An 18,513-nucleotide genomic window follows, 5' to 3' on the forward strand; every position below is an offset into this window, starting at 1 on the left:
TTGGACTAAAACGATTTTTGTTTCATCATATTTTGATGGTCTTGTTATAAATCATCACTGTCATAACTGGCATTTTACAACTTTCATAACATCACAACAATCTTTCATATATAGCATTCAAGCATTGCCTTTTATTTTGCTAGATAAGGAGGATTACTTGACCAGTTGTTTTTATCTTATATATAATTGTATGCCATACTTTGATTCAAACGTGTTTACTTATTCTTTATGACTTTAAATGAAACATTCTGCATCATATTTACATGTAAATGTGGGAATTTGAGTCTTTGTCTCCCTCGTGCCTTCTGACGGCCAAGGTCAATGCAGTAGATTGAGTTGGGTTTAAGAAGCAGGAACTGAGCGTTTCCCCCAGACCTTCGTTGGCAGAACGGCTCATTCACAGCTCTGTGTCTGCAGTTTTGGTGGTCGAGTGGCCATTGGTGGCAGCAGGGGGAGTTTGGGGCTTCACTGCTTCTTGTGACTCTCCATTAAGACATGGCTTCTCCTGGGGCTCGGGTTGGTTCAGAGGGGCCACAGACACCAGAGTGTTGCCCTGGTTTTCCTCGTCAGCCATGTAAGACTCCTCAGCCTGTAGGAAAACATAATACAAACAGAATTTACTTTTTTATTTCTGCTATTTATCATTATTTGTGCCCTCCAGAAGTGTGCTTTCTGCACCTTGTGGTGCCATCATTGTGGATTTTCATTGAGGACTTTTGTAAATCAGCACTTAATGAGCAAGACCCTTAAAATAAGGTCGCTGTGGACCTTATTTCTTGGAGCAGAATATGAAAACTGCAATAAAATATTTTTTATTTTATGGAATATACTTCATGATGCATCTTCAAAGCTAAAGCATTCATTGAGCAGCATCTGGCTTATGAAATCCTAGCCTGTGAATGTAGGCTATGTTATTTTTAATTATTATTCCTCTTTTTGAGGTCCGATGGAGTACACTTTGTTTCAATTTCACAATTTGACATCATTTAGCAGAGAAGGAAAACAGCGTAGAACTATTGGCTAGGAGATGAAACAGTTTGTTTCATTTGCAAGTGTTGTGGTTCTGAACATTAGATTGGGCGTGTGCTGGAGGAACTGTGCTGTGCTGATATGCTGCCAATTGTTTCTATCTTAATTACAAGCTTGGCAACACTTCTTTACCAAATACGCTAAACTTTGCAATTAAAATGATTGCATAACACATTCAAAATGGGAATTTGATCGAGAACACTTGGTGGTGGAGAAACAGTTGTTGTAGTCATCAATTTGGAAAAGCAGGAAATGAGTGCATGTTTAAATTTGCTTTAAAGATTCGCTTGGGGTTGCTATTAAGGATGTGACAATTAGTAAGGATATTACAGTTATTCTGCCATTTATTTGGGGACTCACCAGTTTCATGCCTTTGCCGTTGGATCGGCGATGGCACTTGAAGTAGTATATGCCAACTATTAGGGCAGCAAGCAGTAAGCCGGTCACCAGCACAGACACGAAAACTGCAGGAGAAGACCCAGAGGCCGTGTCTTCTTCTGTCTTTTTTTCCGGCTGTAGAGAAATGCATAAACACCAAGAGGTTAACGTAATCAGAGGGATTTGAACATTGTGTAGATTCAACAGCATTTTGAGTCATAATTTGTATTTGATCAAGGGATGTTGATTTATTATGGGTGTTGCGTTTTTTGTGTGTGTTTTTTTTTTGTCGTAGGACGTTGGTACTACCAACCGATATTGGGTAGGGGACATTTATTTGTGCATTTACTATTTTGTTTTTACGTTTTACTTGGAAGTCAATGGTGCCCATCAACAGTTTGTTTACCATGAGAAAGAAATTCATTATAAGATTGGTTAATGGAGTAGTTCACTTTTTAAAAAACTGTTGCTGATAATTTACTCACCCCCATATCATCCAAGATGTCCATGTCATTCTTTCTTCAGTCGAAAATAAATTAAGGTTTTTGATGAAAACATTCCAGGATTTTTCTCCATATAATGCACTTTAATGGGAACCAAACGGTTCAATGTCCAAAAGACAGTTTCAGTGCAAACTACAAACTGTTCAAGCGGCTTTAAACGATTCCAGACGATGAATAAGGGTCTTATCAAGCATAACGATCACTCATTTAAAAAAAATGACAAAGTTTAAGTTTTATAAGCTCAAATGGTCGCCTTGCTCTGTTTTGTGATCCGCGTTCGTGACTCTCCTGTTTCTAACTCGTTTATCGAACTGAACAAATCTTTTTTCGAGTCATTTGGTTCATTGAAATGAAACGAACGACTTGACTCAGGAAAAGATTCGTTCATTTTGATGAACAAGTTCGAATAGGAGAGGCGACCATTTGAGCTTATAAAACTTTTTTTTTTTTAAATGAGCGATCGTTACGCTTGATAAGACCCTTATTCATCGTCTGGAATCGTTTCAAGCCCTTTGAACAGTTTGCAGTTTGCACTGAAACTGTCTTTTGGACCTTGAACCGTTTGGTTCCCATTGAAGTCCATTATATGGAGAAAAATGCTGGAATGTTTTCATCAAAAACCTTCATTTCTTTTCAACTGAAGAAAGAATGACATGGATATCTTGGATGACATGGGGGTGAGTAAATTATCAACAGAACTCCTTTAAATACTCCTTTAAGATTGATTAAGAGGTTAAGAGCACTCTTGATGACTTTGCCCATCACTTATTTATAAAAATGTACTGAACCTGAAAGAACATGTGACGGGGAGTCTACTGTTGCTGTAGAAACGAACACATCTTTCATAAAATGCAACCCTCTTATTTAAGCGTTGTTTTAAATTTTGTGGATATTTGGTCTTACAGTTTGATTAATACATTCAGTTTAACACCATTAAGTTAAAGAGGCTAAAACATTAACATTAAACTGAACCCAGGAACAATTCAGTATAGCTGAATATTGGAAGGGGCATGTCACTAGCGTCCCAACAAATTTAGATATTTTCCACTCTTCCTGACATGCGTCCCTCATACGAACCCTTGATATAGAAAACAAAAAGAGGAAGTGAACAGGGAGGAGTCTTTGTAGTTTAGCACATCTTCCTGCCTTTTACAACACATTTAGGTTATGATGTGTCATGCCATGCTGTCATGCCCGAACGATCAATGCCTGTCATTATGAAAATGAATCAGACTGGCCTATATCAACACTATTATCTCACCAACAATACTTTCATGGGTCTAAGATAGGTTCTTGCCAACATAGACGGCCATCATCTCTCCCCACTTCTTCTGTCTAACCTCTTTCCTGGGTTCATGACCACATGGCACCAGTGAGAGGAAACCCCTCTTCTCTCCCACTCATTCATCTTTTGTGTGCAGGGATTATTTATAGCGAATGACAAAACAGGATCTTCCTAATCTGAGCTCACAGGCATCAACAGCTCAAACTGCCTTGCTAAACTTTATCCTCTCAGACACGAAGCTTCCTTCCTTTCTAATGTACACGGACGCAGATGACAGCAACTGAAAACATCTGAAGTCATTCTGTCCACTGGTTTGAGTTGGCAAAGAGTCTTCAGCTCTTGTAGAGATACTGTATAGTGGAGTTTAAATAACTGTATAATATCCAGTACATGCTACATGGTACTAAAATTAATGCATATAAAATATGGTAGTACCGTGGTCAAGGAGTACCAAAAAGACAAACAGTTTTATAAAACTATACCATAAAACTACCAAATGTTTTTGGAGAAGTATGGTATTATTGGACATACTTTGGAGTACCATATTAATGAATTATCAGTGGGATTACTATCTGTAACCATCACTGTATGTCTACCATACTTGTTTTCTATAAGGGACATGTAAAGAAAAACACAACATCGGTGTTCTATTCAAAAACGGTACTTTTCTATTGATTGATAACTACACGTTGAGTTTAGGAAAATATCAGCATATTCTTGGGATTTTTTTCATATTCTTCATGAAAGCTGTTGACCAATGAAAACCAGTGGTCAATAATCAATTAAACTTGTATAGTTCTTAATTCATCTGTCAAATTATATTCTTTTCAGGCCATTGTTTTTTCCACCCAGTATTCCAATCCATAAAACGGACTCAAAATGACTTACTTCTGATCCAGATCTGCTTCGATCGGATTCTTTTTCTTCAGACGCTTTAAGAGGGTTGCTGGAGGCTGTGGTTTCTGCCGGGACTGTTGTGAATGTAGCCAGGATGGCGGAATTGCTGTTGCCAGAGGTGCTGCTTTCTGATGGAGCTAAAAATAAAAAAGAATCAGGTAATAGTAGTTTCACCAACTAAAACATATTTTCTTGAACATTTTTGATGGCTCATACCATTGCTCTGAGTAGTGGAACCGGAACTTGGTTTGCTTGGTTCAGGTGTTTGAGATATGACCACAGAGGTTAAGGATGCTGGCGAATCTGTTGCTGTGTTTGAATCTGAGTCTGTTGATGGCGTCACTGACGGATTTGGTGTTGCGTCTGGGGCCAAGCTTGCTATAACAGTATTGGAATCCTGTCCCTGACAACCTACACGGAAACACAGAAAATGTTCAATGTCAAATAATGGAAGCTTTAGGTTGGGCTCCCACCTCAAGTTGGTGAATGACTGCATGTTACATAAATAAAGAAAAACATGATCAAATTTATGTAGCTGTCATTAATGCGCCGCCCACAACAGCAATTACAATGTGATCTTATTCATTTAGCTTTAAGATCAACATAGACACAGAACATTCATCTCAGTCACTTTTTTTCCTGTGTTTACTCATTTTAGTTTTTAAACAGGAAGTCAATCGATTCTGTTAATCATGGTTTTAGGGAGTAGCACGTCAGTATTCCTGGTTCACATTTTATTCTGATTCACAAGCTCTTGATTTGTTTAGTTTTAAATTTTATTCTGATTTGTTTCCGTTTTAGATGTCCATTTTGACACAAGAAATTCTCTCTCTATCTCCTTTATATAACCATCCATTAAATAACCATCTCATAAGAGTAATTTGTTTCAGGTATCGTTGGTTTTGCCATATGTATATTTTTGATTCACCAAAAAAAGAATTGGCTCATAGGAGTCATTTGTTTGTGATGGGGCTATGCTGGTTATGCTCACTAAAAATAATTTGTTCATAAAAAGTAATTTGTTCATGAATCAGATTGCACTAGTTTTATTATTATTGCATTGCATTTAATACAAACTGCAAACCTGCAGTCACAACTGGGGTAAAATCGGATTTATTTTGCCATGGTGCTGAAAATTCTGCATTTATATAGTGATCCATGCAATCCTTATATTAAATTAAAAGAAATTCATTTACAAATTTTAAATTTAACTTCAGTGTCAGATGCTCCTCATCCAGAGATTGTTGCACAGTGTTTGCTAGCATGTGGGTGGTAGGTGAACCCTGAGGTTGAGAAGAGGCCTGGACCCTCCTTGACTGTTATTTAATGCCTTTCTGTCTCCACCCTCTCCTTGTTTGCACAGCCACTCTGCATTATTAATAACTTAAGCAGGAGGGTAATGCTGCCGACACTGACTGAGCAAATAAACATCACCCTTGAAAAGTCAAGACCTTTGGCTTTGCTGTTCATTACCACAGTCTTTAAGAAAGAGTTTTGTCTAGAGGCGTGGAATGCAGGAAGCGTGTGGCTGGGCGTAACATACGAGTGAATTCATTTTCTTGGTTGGAGGTGCTGCATCCTCAACTAACTACACCACATCCTAAAGTCATTGAACTTGTGTTTGAGTAAAATATTTGAGTAAATACTTTTGACTGACACATTCAAGAAAATCATCTTGGCTATAGAGATTGCCCTAAATGGAATAGTTTGTGTGCAATAAAAGTTAAGGTGCAAATTTGAGGTTACTGTGAAATACAATGAAAGTCAATTTTGGTGGATATAAAAGCATAAATTGTTGTAATAATTGTAAAACTAACATGTTAGTTATGTTTTTAAAACTGATGCATTACAGTATTTGAGTAAAATTGTAGTAAAAATTGTAAAAGTAAATATTGGACATAAGTTATTTTTTTAGAACTACAGTCATGCTTATTGTTTACACTTGTGACTTAACTAACGAAGCAGTGAATAATTTTACATTTATTGATTAGCCCTTTTCTCTTCCATTATTTTAAATTTGCAACCTAGAATTTTCCTTTTTTTTCAAGGAAACGGGACAAGTGGACATTTTTTTTGTGGTGTTAATTGACATGTTAAAAATGCTGTGTTGATTAAGCATAACTTGCGTTAATACCGGAATACTCTTTTAAGTGTTTTTCGGCAAAGGGTTGATCACTTTTTCTTTTTTTTGCCATTGGGCATTTGAGCAGCTGAGCTTTAAATTTAGAACAATATGTGGTGTCATTTGGACACCACACGTCTTGCCGTAAAACTTGTTGTCATGCAGGCTTCAGAATGCTATCTGGAGCTCATGCTGGGTGGTCTTGTGTTTTAGCAAGACAAAGATATCCGCCACACCCTGATCATATACTAATTCTACATTTGTCTCAACAGGTGTGACTGTATCAAGGCCACTGTATTGTAAGGTAGCGATGCTTGCAACACTGAAAAATGAACCTTGATGGATCTTTTTAGTTAAAACACCAAAAGAAATGACAATATGTGGTTGGTCAAGCTCAGATCTCGTTGATTGCTATGTCGCTTGCTGTTTGTGATTCTTAGCATTTTGTGATTTGTAAGGGTGCATGGCCACCATGATAGCACTTACACCGTGAAGCACCCCTCCTTCATTACAGATAGGCCTACACTCTTGAGTGTCTTGTAAGCGGGTCTATCGTGCTTGATACTGTGAGAGGCTGGCTGTATAGTTTAATTGGCTGAACTGGGCATGCATCCTACAGCTCTTAAAAATGTTAATAAAAACTAAGCACTGACTTGCACAAGCCAAAACCTGACATGTTTATTGATATAATAACTGTTAGGAAGAATGTTCCCTCTTCTCCTAATATCACATAAACAAGACCAGCATACGTGAATGTACACTTATGTATTTGTTTGCTTTCTACAAATGAGAAGCACAACATTCTTTTTTAACATGTATGAAAACGAATGTCTTTAATTGTTTAAAGTGTACTGAACAAAATACCCCTTCTACTTATAAAAGCAACACACGATGACAGTAGCCACATCCTGTTTTCCAAACTTTTTTGTCTGAGACTTTTTGTATGAGAATAGAATGAGCGCATCCCAAATCATGTATGTAATTTGGGGTTTTAAAGTAATTTAGCTGTTAATGCTCAAATGCAAACAGTATCCAAAAAATGTGTTTTCACGGTATTGTTCTGTGCAGAGACTTTTGTTGTGGTACATCATCATTATCATCATCCGTATAACAGCGAACACTGATCTTTGAGGTGAATGAGGTCATCCTAGACAATTCGTATAAATATTGTTTCTCATAGCCAGATCTCTGATTAAACCTTGTGGACATAACTTTGTTTCCAGTTGGACTGATAAAAACGTTGTGTTGCATAAAGTCAGCCAGTCAAATCTGAGTTCGCCAGATTGGGAAATTACTTTCCTGTTTTTAAAGTGTCTGAATGCTTACATTTTATGCATCAATTTATTTAAAAGATTCATACCTTTTGTTCATACATTTCATACAGACTTTAATAAATGTTCTGCATAATATGCATTAAGTCATGTTAAAAATCCATAAATTGTCAAGAAATTTCTTCAGTTGAAAAGAAATTGAGGTTTTTGATGAAAACATTCCAGGTTTTTCTCCATATAATGGACTTCATTGGGAACCAAACGGTTCAAGGTCCAAATGAGAGTTTCAGTGCAAACTGCAAACTGTTCAAAGGGCTTCCTTTAAACGATTGCAGACGATGAATAAGGGTCTTATCTAGCGAACTGATTGGTCATTTCAAAATTACATAAAAAAATTAAGTTTTATAAGCACAAATGCTCGCCTTGCTCTGTTCTGTGATGAGCGTTCATGACTTTCCTGTTCGAACTCGTTCAAAATGAACAAATCTTTTTTCGAGTCATGACTCGAGGGGTCCTAGATAAGACCCTTATTCATCGTCTGGAATCGTTGAAAGCCCTTTGAAGCTGCACTGAAACTCTCATTTGGACCTTGAACCGTTTGGTTCCCAATGAAGCCCATTATATGGAGAAAATCCTAGAATGTTTTAATCAAAAACCTTAATTTCTTTTCAACTGAAGAAAGAAAGACGTGGACATCTTGGATGACATGATGGGGATGAGTAAAAAGCAAAAAGTTATCAGCAAAAGTTTTTTTTAAAAGTGAACTACTCCTTTAACATGCACCATGGCAGAATGATAGAATTAGAGATTGTAGAATGCAGGAGGATTCTAGTTCGATGAAGTTGGTCAATTGTTATTTTTCAACCTCAAAAGGCATATATTGAGATATTCCTCTTGACATATCTAATATTTCACAATTTGTGCGGCAGTGAGATCTGGTAATCAGACTGACTTCTGGATGCCCTGACAGCAAGCATAAACAGAGATCTGGGAGAGTGATAACAGTGGCTCCACCTAACGAAAGTGACACAACAGAGACCAAATGTGCTCTCCGGATTTCTGAACCGCTCTAATCCATTCGATGGTGTTTTGGCACGTCTGATCTGATGTAATGAGACAATCTTAGGCAAAGACTCCCCCAAATCCCCAGTGCTTTCAGCTGTGTCTGAATGGACGTATGGCTAGTAAGCTCAGCCAGACACGTCCTGACAGATAAAGCCTCCTTCTTCCACATTCCTTGGAAACACGAGAGATGCACTGTTCCTTTAAGTCTTAGTTTTAAGGTTCAGATTTCAAGAATTGTGCTTTGTTTTGTTTTTATCGGCAGTGTGTGCTGAGCTGATCTTTTTTTCAGTGACTTTCAAAGCATTTCAAGTCATGTTTTGATCACTGCCTCTTTACATGATCCCATGGGTCTACTCATAAGACTAAAAATGATGTCACTGTCATTTTCCCATAGACATTTATTTCTGGGAATCTAAAGAAATGTCTGCTTTCATTCTCACTCTAGAAGATTTCGAGTCTCTATCCTCAACTCAATCCCCAGAGGGCAATCTGCCTTTTCACGGCTCATAAGGGAGTGTCTTTAATCTCTAAAATACCCGCATTAATGCTTAAATCACAAGCTTGTTGAACTCTGGGACAGCTTTATTAGAAAGACCTCTTCTTGTTCTTCCTTCCTCACTCGGATCTGTGACGTGATTATCTTGCAGGACAGAGGGCCATCTCAAGATCTCCTATCTCTCTCTTATCTCTAGGTCTGGTTGAAACAGGAGAAACTTAAATAAACAGCCCAGCGAAAGAGGAAAGATTGTGATGACAGATGTAGGCAACTCAAAAGGGTTCGTAATCACTCTAATAATCCCTAACGAGTTGTCCAGCAGGGTGGAGCCCATCTTTCTCCATTACCAGATGCACAGATCTCAAGGGAACCACTCTCCTCCCAGTGTACTTTGTGCTTAAACATCAGGCCCTGACGTCTGCAGCCTGCTAAGCTGGACGGCAGCCTGGGAATCATGGCTTCCCCACCCAGACCGTAGAGACAGCATGTCTTGGTGATCGGAATCAGCTGCAGCCCAATCCCATCTATTAAGCAGGCCTGTTATGTAAACATTTCCCAACCATCCATCCATTGTTCTATGGTTCTATCTGTCAATAGTTCGCAATAGTTTGTCTGTCTGTCTGATTCATTTTCTGATCATTTTCTCTGTTGGTTATAAGTTATACAACCTTCTTCCAAGACTTTGGTCAAGCCAGTGTTTAAAGTTTGTTCTGACTTTTTCACTTAACGTTTAACTCTTCAAAAAATAATATTTGGAGTTGGTTTATTTAAAAAGTCTTACAGTGGAAGCCCCTGGGATGTAGACTACGTCAGACTTCGTACTTCCGCTCAATTTCAGTTCGCTACTCAGTCTGAGATAGCGACCTATCTCTCAGTTTTCCTCCGGCCTGAAAACAGCCGTCTAATCAACGACCTGAGGGCGGGTGGGCCGAAAGCTGTGACGTAGACGCTAAGTGCAGAGTTTAAGATTGTATTTTTAGGTTAAGGAAATCAAAAACGACCGCGGATATGGAGATACGGGATGTAATTTGCTGTGTTGTGGAGAATATTCCCGGCATTTGCAAACTGAAGCCCGAACAAGAAGAGTGTTTGTTAAACATTTTGAATGGAGGCAAAGCCCATATTAGACATTCTCTGATGGAGGGGATGTTTAAGTTCAAGAGAGAGGTGATTGCGTTATGTGATTGGCTTATGGGTAACCAATGATTTTATACTTCAGAGAAATGCTCCCCTGCGAGAAAGGAAACAATTTTCAGTTATTCCAATCCAGACTGTCTATTAAGCAAAGCGAAGTAGTAGAGTTTAGTATTACCAGGCAACCTATCACAAAATAGTATTTCTCAAAAGGTCAAAGAACTTCATGAGCAATTTTAACGGACACACCAGGAAATCTAGTGGTCACTCTATCCACCCCAACTACTGGATAACTATTTCCATTTGCGAGCATGCTGATCCTGAAAGTTTACTTAGCAATGAGCCCACAGCCCAGTTGTTTTCTGACAAAACAAAAACGGGGAGAAGGAATTAATCAAATTAGTGTCAGGTGTGGAATGTTTCCCAACCCAGGAAGGATGTAGGTATCTCAGATAAAAACTATAGATGGTGCGTTAAACATGCACACAGTAATGATCCCATTCCTGACCCCTTTTGACCCAATTCGAGATATATATTTAAAACACAGACGGACCACCTACCAATGGATTCCTCTACTATTCTTCTACAATAGTGTCTCATTCACTGTTTTTGCAGTGTTCATTTCCACAAGAACCATCTCCATACTGTACAGATACAGGTTTAGTTAATGAATGTTGCAGATTTTGGTGATTTTAATTCATCAAACCTTGTTTTTTTTTCTCCAAATAGCACCCCTACTGTCCAAAACAGGCACGATCTTGTCACCCCCTCCAGCTGCCAGCTGCCTCCACTTTTTGCAGCTCACTGTCAGCACCAAAAGCATTGCATGGTTGCAGATGTCCATGGACCATTTCCAGGCTCTTGTTCTTTGACATCAACTTGCAGATTGATTCAGACAATGTAATTGGATATCTAAATGTTTGATCCACTGCCATGCTCAGCTTATACAATGCTTGGAGAAAAGGCCACAACAGAAAGATGAGGGGGTATTGAAGCGTCTCTCTCTCTCTCTCTCTCTCTTTTTACTTTTCATCACACAAAAGAAAACCTGGGGTTGGGTTTTGCCCCCTCTCTCACTTTCTGGCTAACCGTAACAAATCCCCTGGGCTCTGTAACACTGTGGTTAAGGAGGAAAGACTGCTGTGAGAAAGTCCTCGTGCTTTTGATGGCAAGCAAAGGATAAAGTCTTATGTTTTCAATTAGGGAACATTAGGTAGAATTGCCCCAGTGTTGTGCTGCTTGCTGAACATTAATTACCCCACTGGTTAAAGAGGCTCAGGCAAGCCACATTAACTCTGTTTATTCCTCAGGCAAAATGGCGAAAACCACCACAGAACTGCAAATTTCTCCATAAAGTTACATGCAACAAGTATTAGAAACAAAAACAACAACAATAACTCAATCTTTGTACAGATCAAAAGCACAAACAGTGTTGTGATGTCTACAACATATTTTGTGATAACTATTAGTTGTGTTCGATACTATATACAGTTTAAAAAAAAAGATTATTATGACCTTAATTGTGGAAAAAGCACAAATATATGACTAGGTACAGGATGTTGCACAAGTTTCTCATCAGAGTGAACAGATTTTATCCTGAAAGTTCCAGCTAGAGTTTCTGGGAAGCTGAAACTTTGCCATGACTTTATAAGTTGCTATTTGACTAATATGATGATCCAACCAGCAGACTGGTCCAAGTGTCCTGGAGTTTCCGCTTGTTACAGATTTTGTTGTACCACAGGCTAATTACACACTAATGTTTGGACTCAGGTTTTTGGATACTCGTATTACCAGAGCGCTGTGTCAGAGTGAGAGTGGCTGGAAGCTGCATGCCAGCTGTGAGAGACGCAATAAACTGTAAAACTGTATTGGAGTGGGGGGACTACAGAATAACAGACTCACAAGAGCCACAACAACAAACCCTGATTTGATTCCAGATTGTCTTTTCTCATTTAACATGACGTTCAGCTAATTAAACATGAATGTTGGTTCTTAATATGATACGTAATAGTTGTTTTGTGTGTTTAATTATATGTGGGGTGATGGACATAAATGTGTAAACATACAACTTGCCATAAGTACTGTTTGCACTTTGCACAGATGATGATCTTTTCACATAATTTGAGAATGAACTGCTTTTTTTCCCACCCTTTCAGTTTCAATCAACATGCAATGAGAAGCCCGGTGAGACGTCCAAATCGGAGTGATGTAAGATATTCTACAGCTACAACATTTGTGTATAGGCTCCCCCACCCTTGCGAATGTGACGTTAAGTGGCCTAGGACTGCAGGAATGCCAGGGCATAGCTAAAAGCCATGAGAAACTGGCAGCTGCATGTTTTTGTTGGCCAAACAGCGCATTGTCAGCCAAGGAGAATATTCCAGAACTAAGGTACATATAAATATAAGTTTATTATTTCACTCCTTGCCCTGTAGTGACCCCTGCCATCCATTTTGTTTTTATCGTGCGTGATGCACTGGCATGCATGAACTTCCTCTTCCTTTGTGCCTTGACTATGTGATCTTTGTGTGACTAAACCCATGAAAATATGCATCTGCTCTACCAGCAAATGCAATAAAAATGTGTGTGATAATAGTCCCTTTAAAGATCGTTTATTGTGTAGTTTGGGAGTCCTCATGTGACTGAATTGGCTTCTGTTGGTACAGTTGATCTAGGCCATTTTTTTTTCAGATATCTAACTGTAAAACACCACAGTAGCAGTTTTAGGACTGGGAAAATATCTTCTTCAGGGATGCTAGGTCTGCCAGGGTGCTAAAGATGAGTGAAGGTGTTTTCTCACTCGCCTTTGAGCTCAAAACACTGCCAGAATTAATAATATTACATGATGCTTGGGCGAAACCAACCGTTATCTTGGCACCTGTCCACTGAAATGCCACATAGCTACCAGGGTGTATAATGCCTGAACTCACAACATGGGAAAAGGTGGTAACTGAAATTTAGCATGTAGCTTGGGTGGCTAACGTAACTATGGGGTGAATGTGAGCTCAGCTAAACACATTTGCTAACAGGCTGTCATAGCGAATCATACTTTCTTGCCCTTTTCCATCCATTAGAGGAGGAAAGTTACGCCTCTAAATGAGCTATACTTGCATTGGGAGGTCACTGTCACAGTTTAACTGTGTGTGGCCGGTTGGAATGCAGTATTTCTATCTTCTCAGTCTTTCCTCTGAGGCTTTATTCAAATACCATGTAATTTGACCCTTTTTAGCCACTTAGCTTAGTTTAATTTAATTCTGCAGCAACTGCAGCGCGTGGATGAGTGTCCACACTGAAACCGCTGATTTGGTTATGATGATAAATTGAAGGTTTTTCAGATCAGTCTTTCTCATTTTGTAAATTTACATTTGTATATTTAGTAGATGCTTTTTAGGTATAAGTTTTATCATTTCATGCATTCTCTGGGAGTCAAACCCATGACCTCGCCATTGGCAGTGGCTTGCTCCGGTGTTTCGGCTATAATAATACATTTTGCCAACACAACATGAACAGAATATTGCTTTCACAACCAAAATTGGTTTTAATAAATGTGTGTTTTAATAGCACACATTGAAGTGGGTTCAACCATGATGTTTTAGTCTATATTATTATTTCTGTATTATTTATAAGCAATGCAATTTGTTTAGATGATAAAGGCCTCTGACAAAATGGATAAATGTTTAGCCACTGTCGATATAACTATAACTAAAGTGAGTGATATTTTATGATCTAAAACCTTTAATGCTAACTTAAAATTTACTAAGAGTTTAATTATGAATAATGTCTGCTAAGGTCGGTTTCAATCGTTATAACTAGCATTGAAGATTTTCTTTTTGATATGATGAACTTTAATGCAATTTTGGAACTTTAATGCAATTTCGGAATGCAACTTCGGAATTGTGTACAAACATCTGCAACATTAGGACTTGCTTGATACACACATATTGGCTGAAAAGTGCTGCTATGTTCTGACCATCCATTGGCAAAGTCTCACAGGAGTGCCAATTGCACTAAAGTGCCAAGCATTTAACAGACTGGTGGGAATGGAAACGTACAGTGCTTTGCGGTCTCTTGGTGGGGAGGGGAAGAGGCTTCACGTTTACAATGACTTCTTGCAACCTCCAAAGTCTTAACGGCAGCATAACTGTTACCGCCTAATGAATTCAGCTTGGTTACAGTTTCGCATTACTCTTTTTAAACCCACTGAGCTGGACATTTGAGGAGAACTATAGGAATATAGGGCAACTTCAGCTTTCAAATTACACATAGCTTTGGCAAACTTCGCTGGTGTCTCTTCACTAACAAGGGGGGCGGCTGTCTAATTCAATTTTTCATTTAGCCTAAACTGATGATGTGATGTGTTTGTTTGCTATGGAAGTGCATTTTGTAGTTTCTTATTTAAAGTGCTAGTTTTCTCTTTTTTTAAATATTTTGTTTTCTTTTAACATTTGAACTGAAAAAATGTCCTGGTGTTTAATTCAACCACCACACTTTTGAGAAGGTGCACTGTGTTTAAACCAGACTTCCCACCGTTAAACCCACTCAACGCATTACTCTCACCTCTTGGGAAAAGGGGCGTACAGCTCTTCCCTGCCCACATGGGCGTCACTTACAAACCAGCTCTTTTTACTCCTTTTTGAAATAACGGAACTCCCTGGAATCTCCCTGGAAAGAGAGCGCCGTTTACATATAACTGTCTTCATCCATGTGGCTAATAATGTAAACATCCATCTATTTTCAGGAGAACATGAACCAAACACTGCGGTCCACATTTCAGTCTACAATAAATCCACGGCAATTTCAACACATGCAGTCATAGAAATCAGGATAAAGATGCTTAACAGACTCCTCAGACACTTTCCAGGCTTTTCCAAACTCTTCAGTCCCTAAAACACACATATATACGCCCATGTTTCGGCCAGCTCCACCCAGACAGAGAGCAGGATATAGCCCGCAATTACGATCAACGGCATGTTTCCACTCCAAGCCAGAGCCCTTTGTTTTAGTTTCCCGCTAGCTTTTTTAACACTGTCTCCTCTTGAGTAAACACTACAAACGGTTGGGTGTCACATCAATCAAGGTGAGACTATTTTTTTTTAAATAAAACATTATATTAGATCTCAAAACCAGTGATACTTTTCTAGAGCTTACAAAATGATGAATCCTGATAAATTATCAGGAAAAAAGATGTTCATATAAATCTCTACAGAAACAAAAAATGATGCAAGATATAAAATAAGAACATAAAAAGGATGCAAACAGTTAAACAATGATAAAACGCTGCATGTAATACACTAAATAGCTTACAAAAGACTTCAAATAAACTTACTGTGAAGAAAAAGAAAGCCGAACATTAAAGCCAGTGCCATGGTTTTCCAGAGTTCATTCATTCTTCGTACAGCCATTCTGATCTCTGAGCACGCCGAGGTGTGAGAGTGTGTGTATGCAGGCGCTGGGGCAGGGCTGAAAGAGTTTAGGGGTTTCCTGTGCCTGAGACTGAAATGAGCGGGTCACAAGATAAAGCATGGCTTGTGCTCCAGGGGTTTTATATGGCCCCTCTACACTCCCCCTACACACTCTCTCTCTCTCTCTCTCTCTCTCTCTCTCTCTCTCTCTCTCCCTACCGTCATTCTTCTTGTCTTGCAGGCAAGGCCACCTCCTTCATGATGTGTGGATTTGATAGTATAAGAAAAGTTGTAACATGTATATGTTGCTGTATATTATTTATCATATTTATTTTGTATATTTATATTAAGTACTTTGAAAAAGTCTCTTCAAGTTTCTCTGGAAAATTCATAAAACTACAAAAGCTGCCGCCAATTAAACCTCCAAATAGATTCAGAGAAATGAATCTGATTCAATTTTATTTATCGATTGATTGATTAATGATGTCATTTTAAACATTTTCATCTGTTGGTCAAGGGGGTTCATATATAAAACGTTTAGGATTTCCTTTAATGAATATATTCCATATCTATTTAGTTGTTGTTGTACATTATCATATAAGTTTCACTCCGCCATTGAGGAAACAATTAAAAAAGGATTTTTGACTTTATATCTTACTATTACGACTTTATATCTCTTAATTTGACTTTATATGTCACAATGTTACTATTTCTTATTTTAATCTCACAATCACATTTATTTTTTAGGCTGGTGTGGAAATAGGCTTCCAGTTTTTGTCATAGTTTACAATAATTTGCATTATAAAAAATGAAAAATCTGGGTGGTCTGAAAGTTTTTATGGGAGGTCCATCTGAAAAGGTCAAAAACAGAAAACATTAAATTAATTTTGCTTGTCCTTTTGGTATTTTAACTGTTGTCCTTTCTTCTCTCATCTCTGCAGACTGTGTTCACTGCTGATCAGCTTGTGAAAGCACATGGCGTCATGCAAGCTGCATTTGTGTGTCCCTGGAACAATGAGTAATACAGTGAGTCATCTTTAACCCTCAATCACCCAAAAATACCAACACACACGCATATGGGAGGGAAAAAAAACGGAAGGGAAGCTGAAAAAGCCGACACGCACATGTACCAATGCATCTAAACATGCACACACCCTCACGCGATCCCATTTCCCCAAGACAAACTTTCATTTCTCCTCGGTGCGACTGGGCGGGAATCGTTCACATGTATCTGTGTGTTGGCGCCGCTTGGAGAACATCTGGAAACAGTGCAGTGTGAGCAGCTTTGTGTGTTCTTGGGGACTGCTCGCAAAATTACTTGTCAAACATTTCGGCCAGATGGGGGAGAGAGCGGAGAACATGTGTCCCCCTCCCACAAGCCTGAGTTTTTCATTTTCCCTCCCTTTTTGAGGTGTGGGGAGTTGAGAAGTGAAATGATTGATAGGCTCAAGCACACAACATCCACCTGGGCTATCCAGTTTCTGGCCAGCAATGGGTGGAGTGGGACCGCTAGCACTACGGTGTGAGGAGGGTCCGACTGCACGGCCAAAGCTCCACATATGGAACCACATGTAACCTGAGCTGTAACGAACAGTACAAGGCACTCTGGTTACAAATGGCCAATGCGTAAAAAAACCCCCAAAAAAACACGATTATCAAACGTTACACAGAATAAGAACAGCATACTGTTACCGAATGAAATATTGACCAAGGAAGAGCTATGGCGTGTGCAAGCTTTGGAGGTGTTGATCGACTCGATCTACTCAATCTGTGTTGATCATCGTTCTGAATGCGATCCAGACATAGTCTTTGACAGAAACTTTCTCAGCTTTTTGTTCAAAATGTAGCTTTTTTTATGAAACACTTGAGTACTGATAAAAAAATAATGCATGAAGCTAAATTTTGTAGCTCTTTTCTTTGGATATATTGTATGTTCAGATTTTCAGAAGTATTCTGGGGGCCATGAAAGCTTTATGAAAATTATATATATATATATAAAATATATATATATTTTTTAAAAATATATACTCTTTTTATTTCTCATCTGAGAAAAGACTAAGTTCTCACTATTAACTACAACCTCTGCCTCAATAAACTCCTAATAACTGCTTATTAATAGTTAGTTGTTAAGTTTAGGTACTAGTTAGTAGTTGTTAAGTGTAGGTACTGGGTAGGATAAGGGATGCATAATATGGTTTAGCAGAATAAGGCATTAACATGCTTTATACGTACTAATAAACAGCCAATATCCTAATATACATGCTAATAAGCTAATAGTGAGAATTAGACCATAAACTAACGTGTTACCTAAGATTGTTCTCTTCCTCATCCTGGAGCAACTCGAGGTCAAGTCAAGTCACCTTTTATGCACCTTTGCCAGGTTACGTATCTTAATCAGGGGTTCAATATTCATGACTCATTCCTTAAAGTCCCCGTGAACCGGAAGTTGCAAACGATTTTTCTCCAGTGCTGTGACGTATTTCCAAGTGAAACGGAATATTGAACAGAGGGCAGGCCAGCGTTCCTCCTCTCCATCTCTCGCTCATAGCAAACTAACGGTTTGAGGGGAGTGGTTAAGCGTTTCCCCACCCAAGTTGTGAAACCTACGTCATCAGAAAAAGAAACCGTTCCAGACCGGAAGTAACTTTTCAGATTTTGATTAAAGATTACCAAGGTAAAACATTTTTTAAATATATTTTTACTTGCACGGATTAATTGTTCACCACAAGACTAGTAATATGCGCTAACAAAGTAAATAGGTTCAATTTTGATTTCATGGGGACTTTAAGGGATTGAACCAGCAACCATCTATTCAACAGCTTTAGCCTCTATGGAACACCAGCCTATAAAGAACTTGTTGGGGAGATAAACCTTACAAGTTCCATCATTCATTTCCTGTTTGTGATATTTCCTGCTTCCTGTCATTTCCTG

The 18,513-nt window shown here is 38.6% G+C and overlaps 1 protein-coding gene across 1 annotated transcript; it reads right to left on the reverse strand.

The window, feature by feature from the left end:
• Window positions 1-212: 212 nt before the first annotated feature.
• cd34 (CD34 molecule) lies at window positions 213-15,716 on the reverse strand. The gene is made up of 5 exons (XM_089124446.1): window positions 15,507-15,716; window positions 4,309-4,503; window positions 4,084-4,229; window positions 1,390-1,542; window positions 213-589 (listed from the first exon to the last, which is right to left on the reverse strand). Exons 1-5 carry the CDS (start codon window positions 15,580-15,582, stop codon window positions 398-400), a joined length of 762 nt encoding a protein of 253 aa, XP_088980572.1. The 5' UTR covers window positions 15,583-15,716; the 3' UTR covers window positions 213-397.
• Window positions 15,717-18,513: the final 2,797 nt, after the last annotated feature.

The sequence above is a fragment of the Pimephales promelas genome, chromosome 20 (genome assembly GCF_988280905.1).
Source record: "Pimephales promelas chromosome 20, fPimPro1.hap1.1, whole genome shotgun sequence".
NCBI classification, from domain to species: domain Eukaryota; kingdom Metazoa; phylum Chordata; class Actinopteri; order Cypriniformes; family Leuciscidae; genus Pimephales; species Pimephales promelas.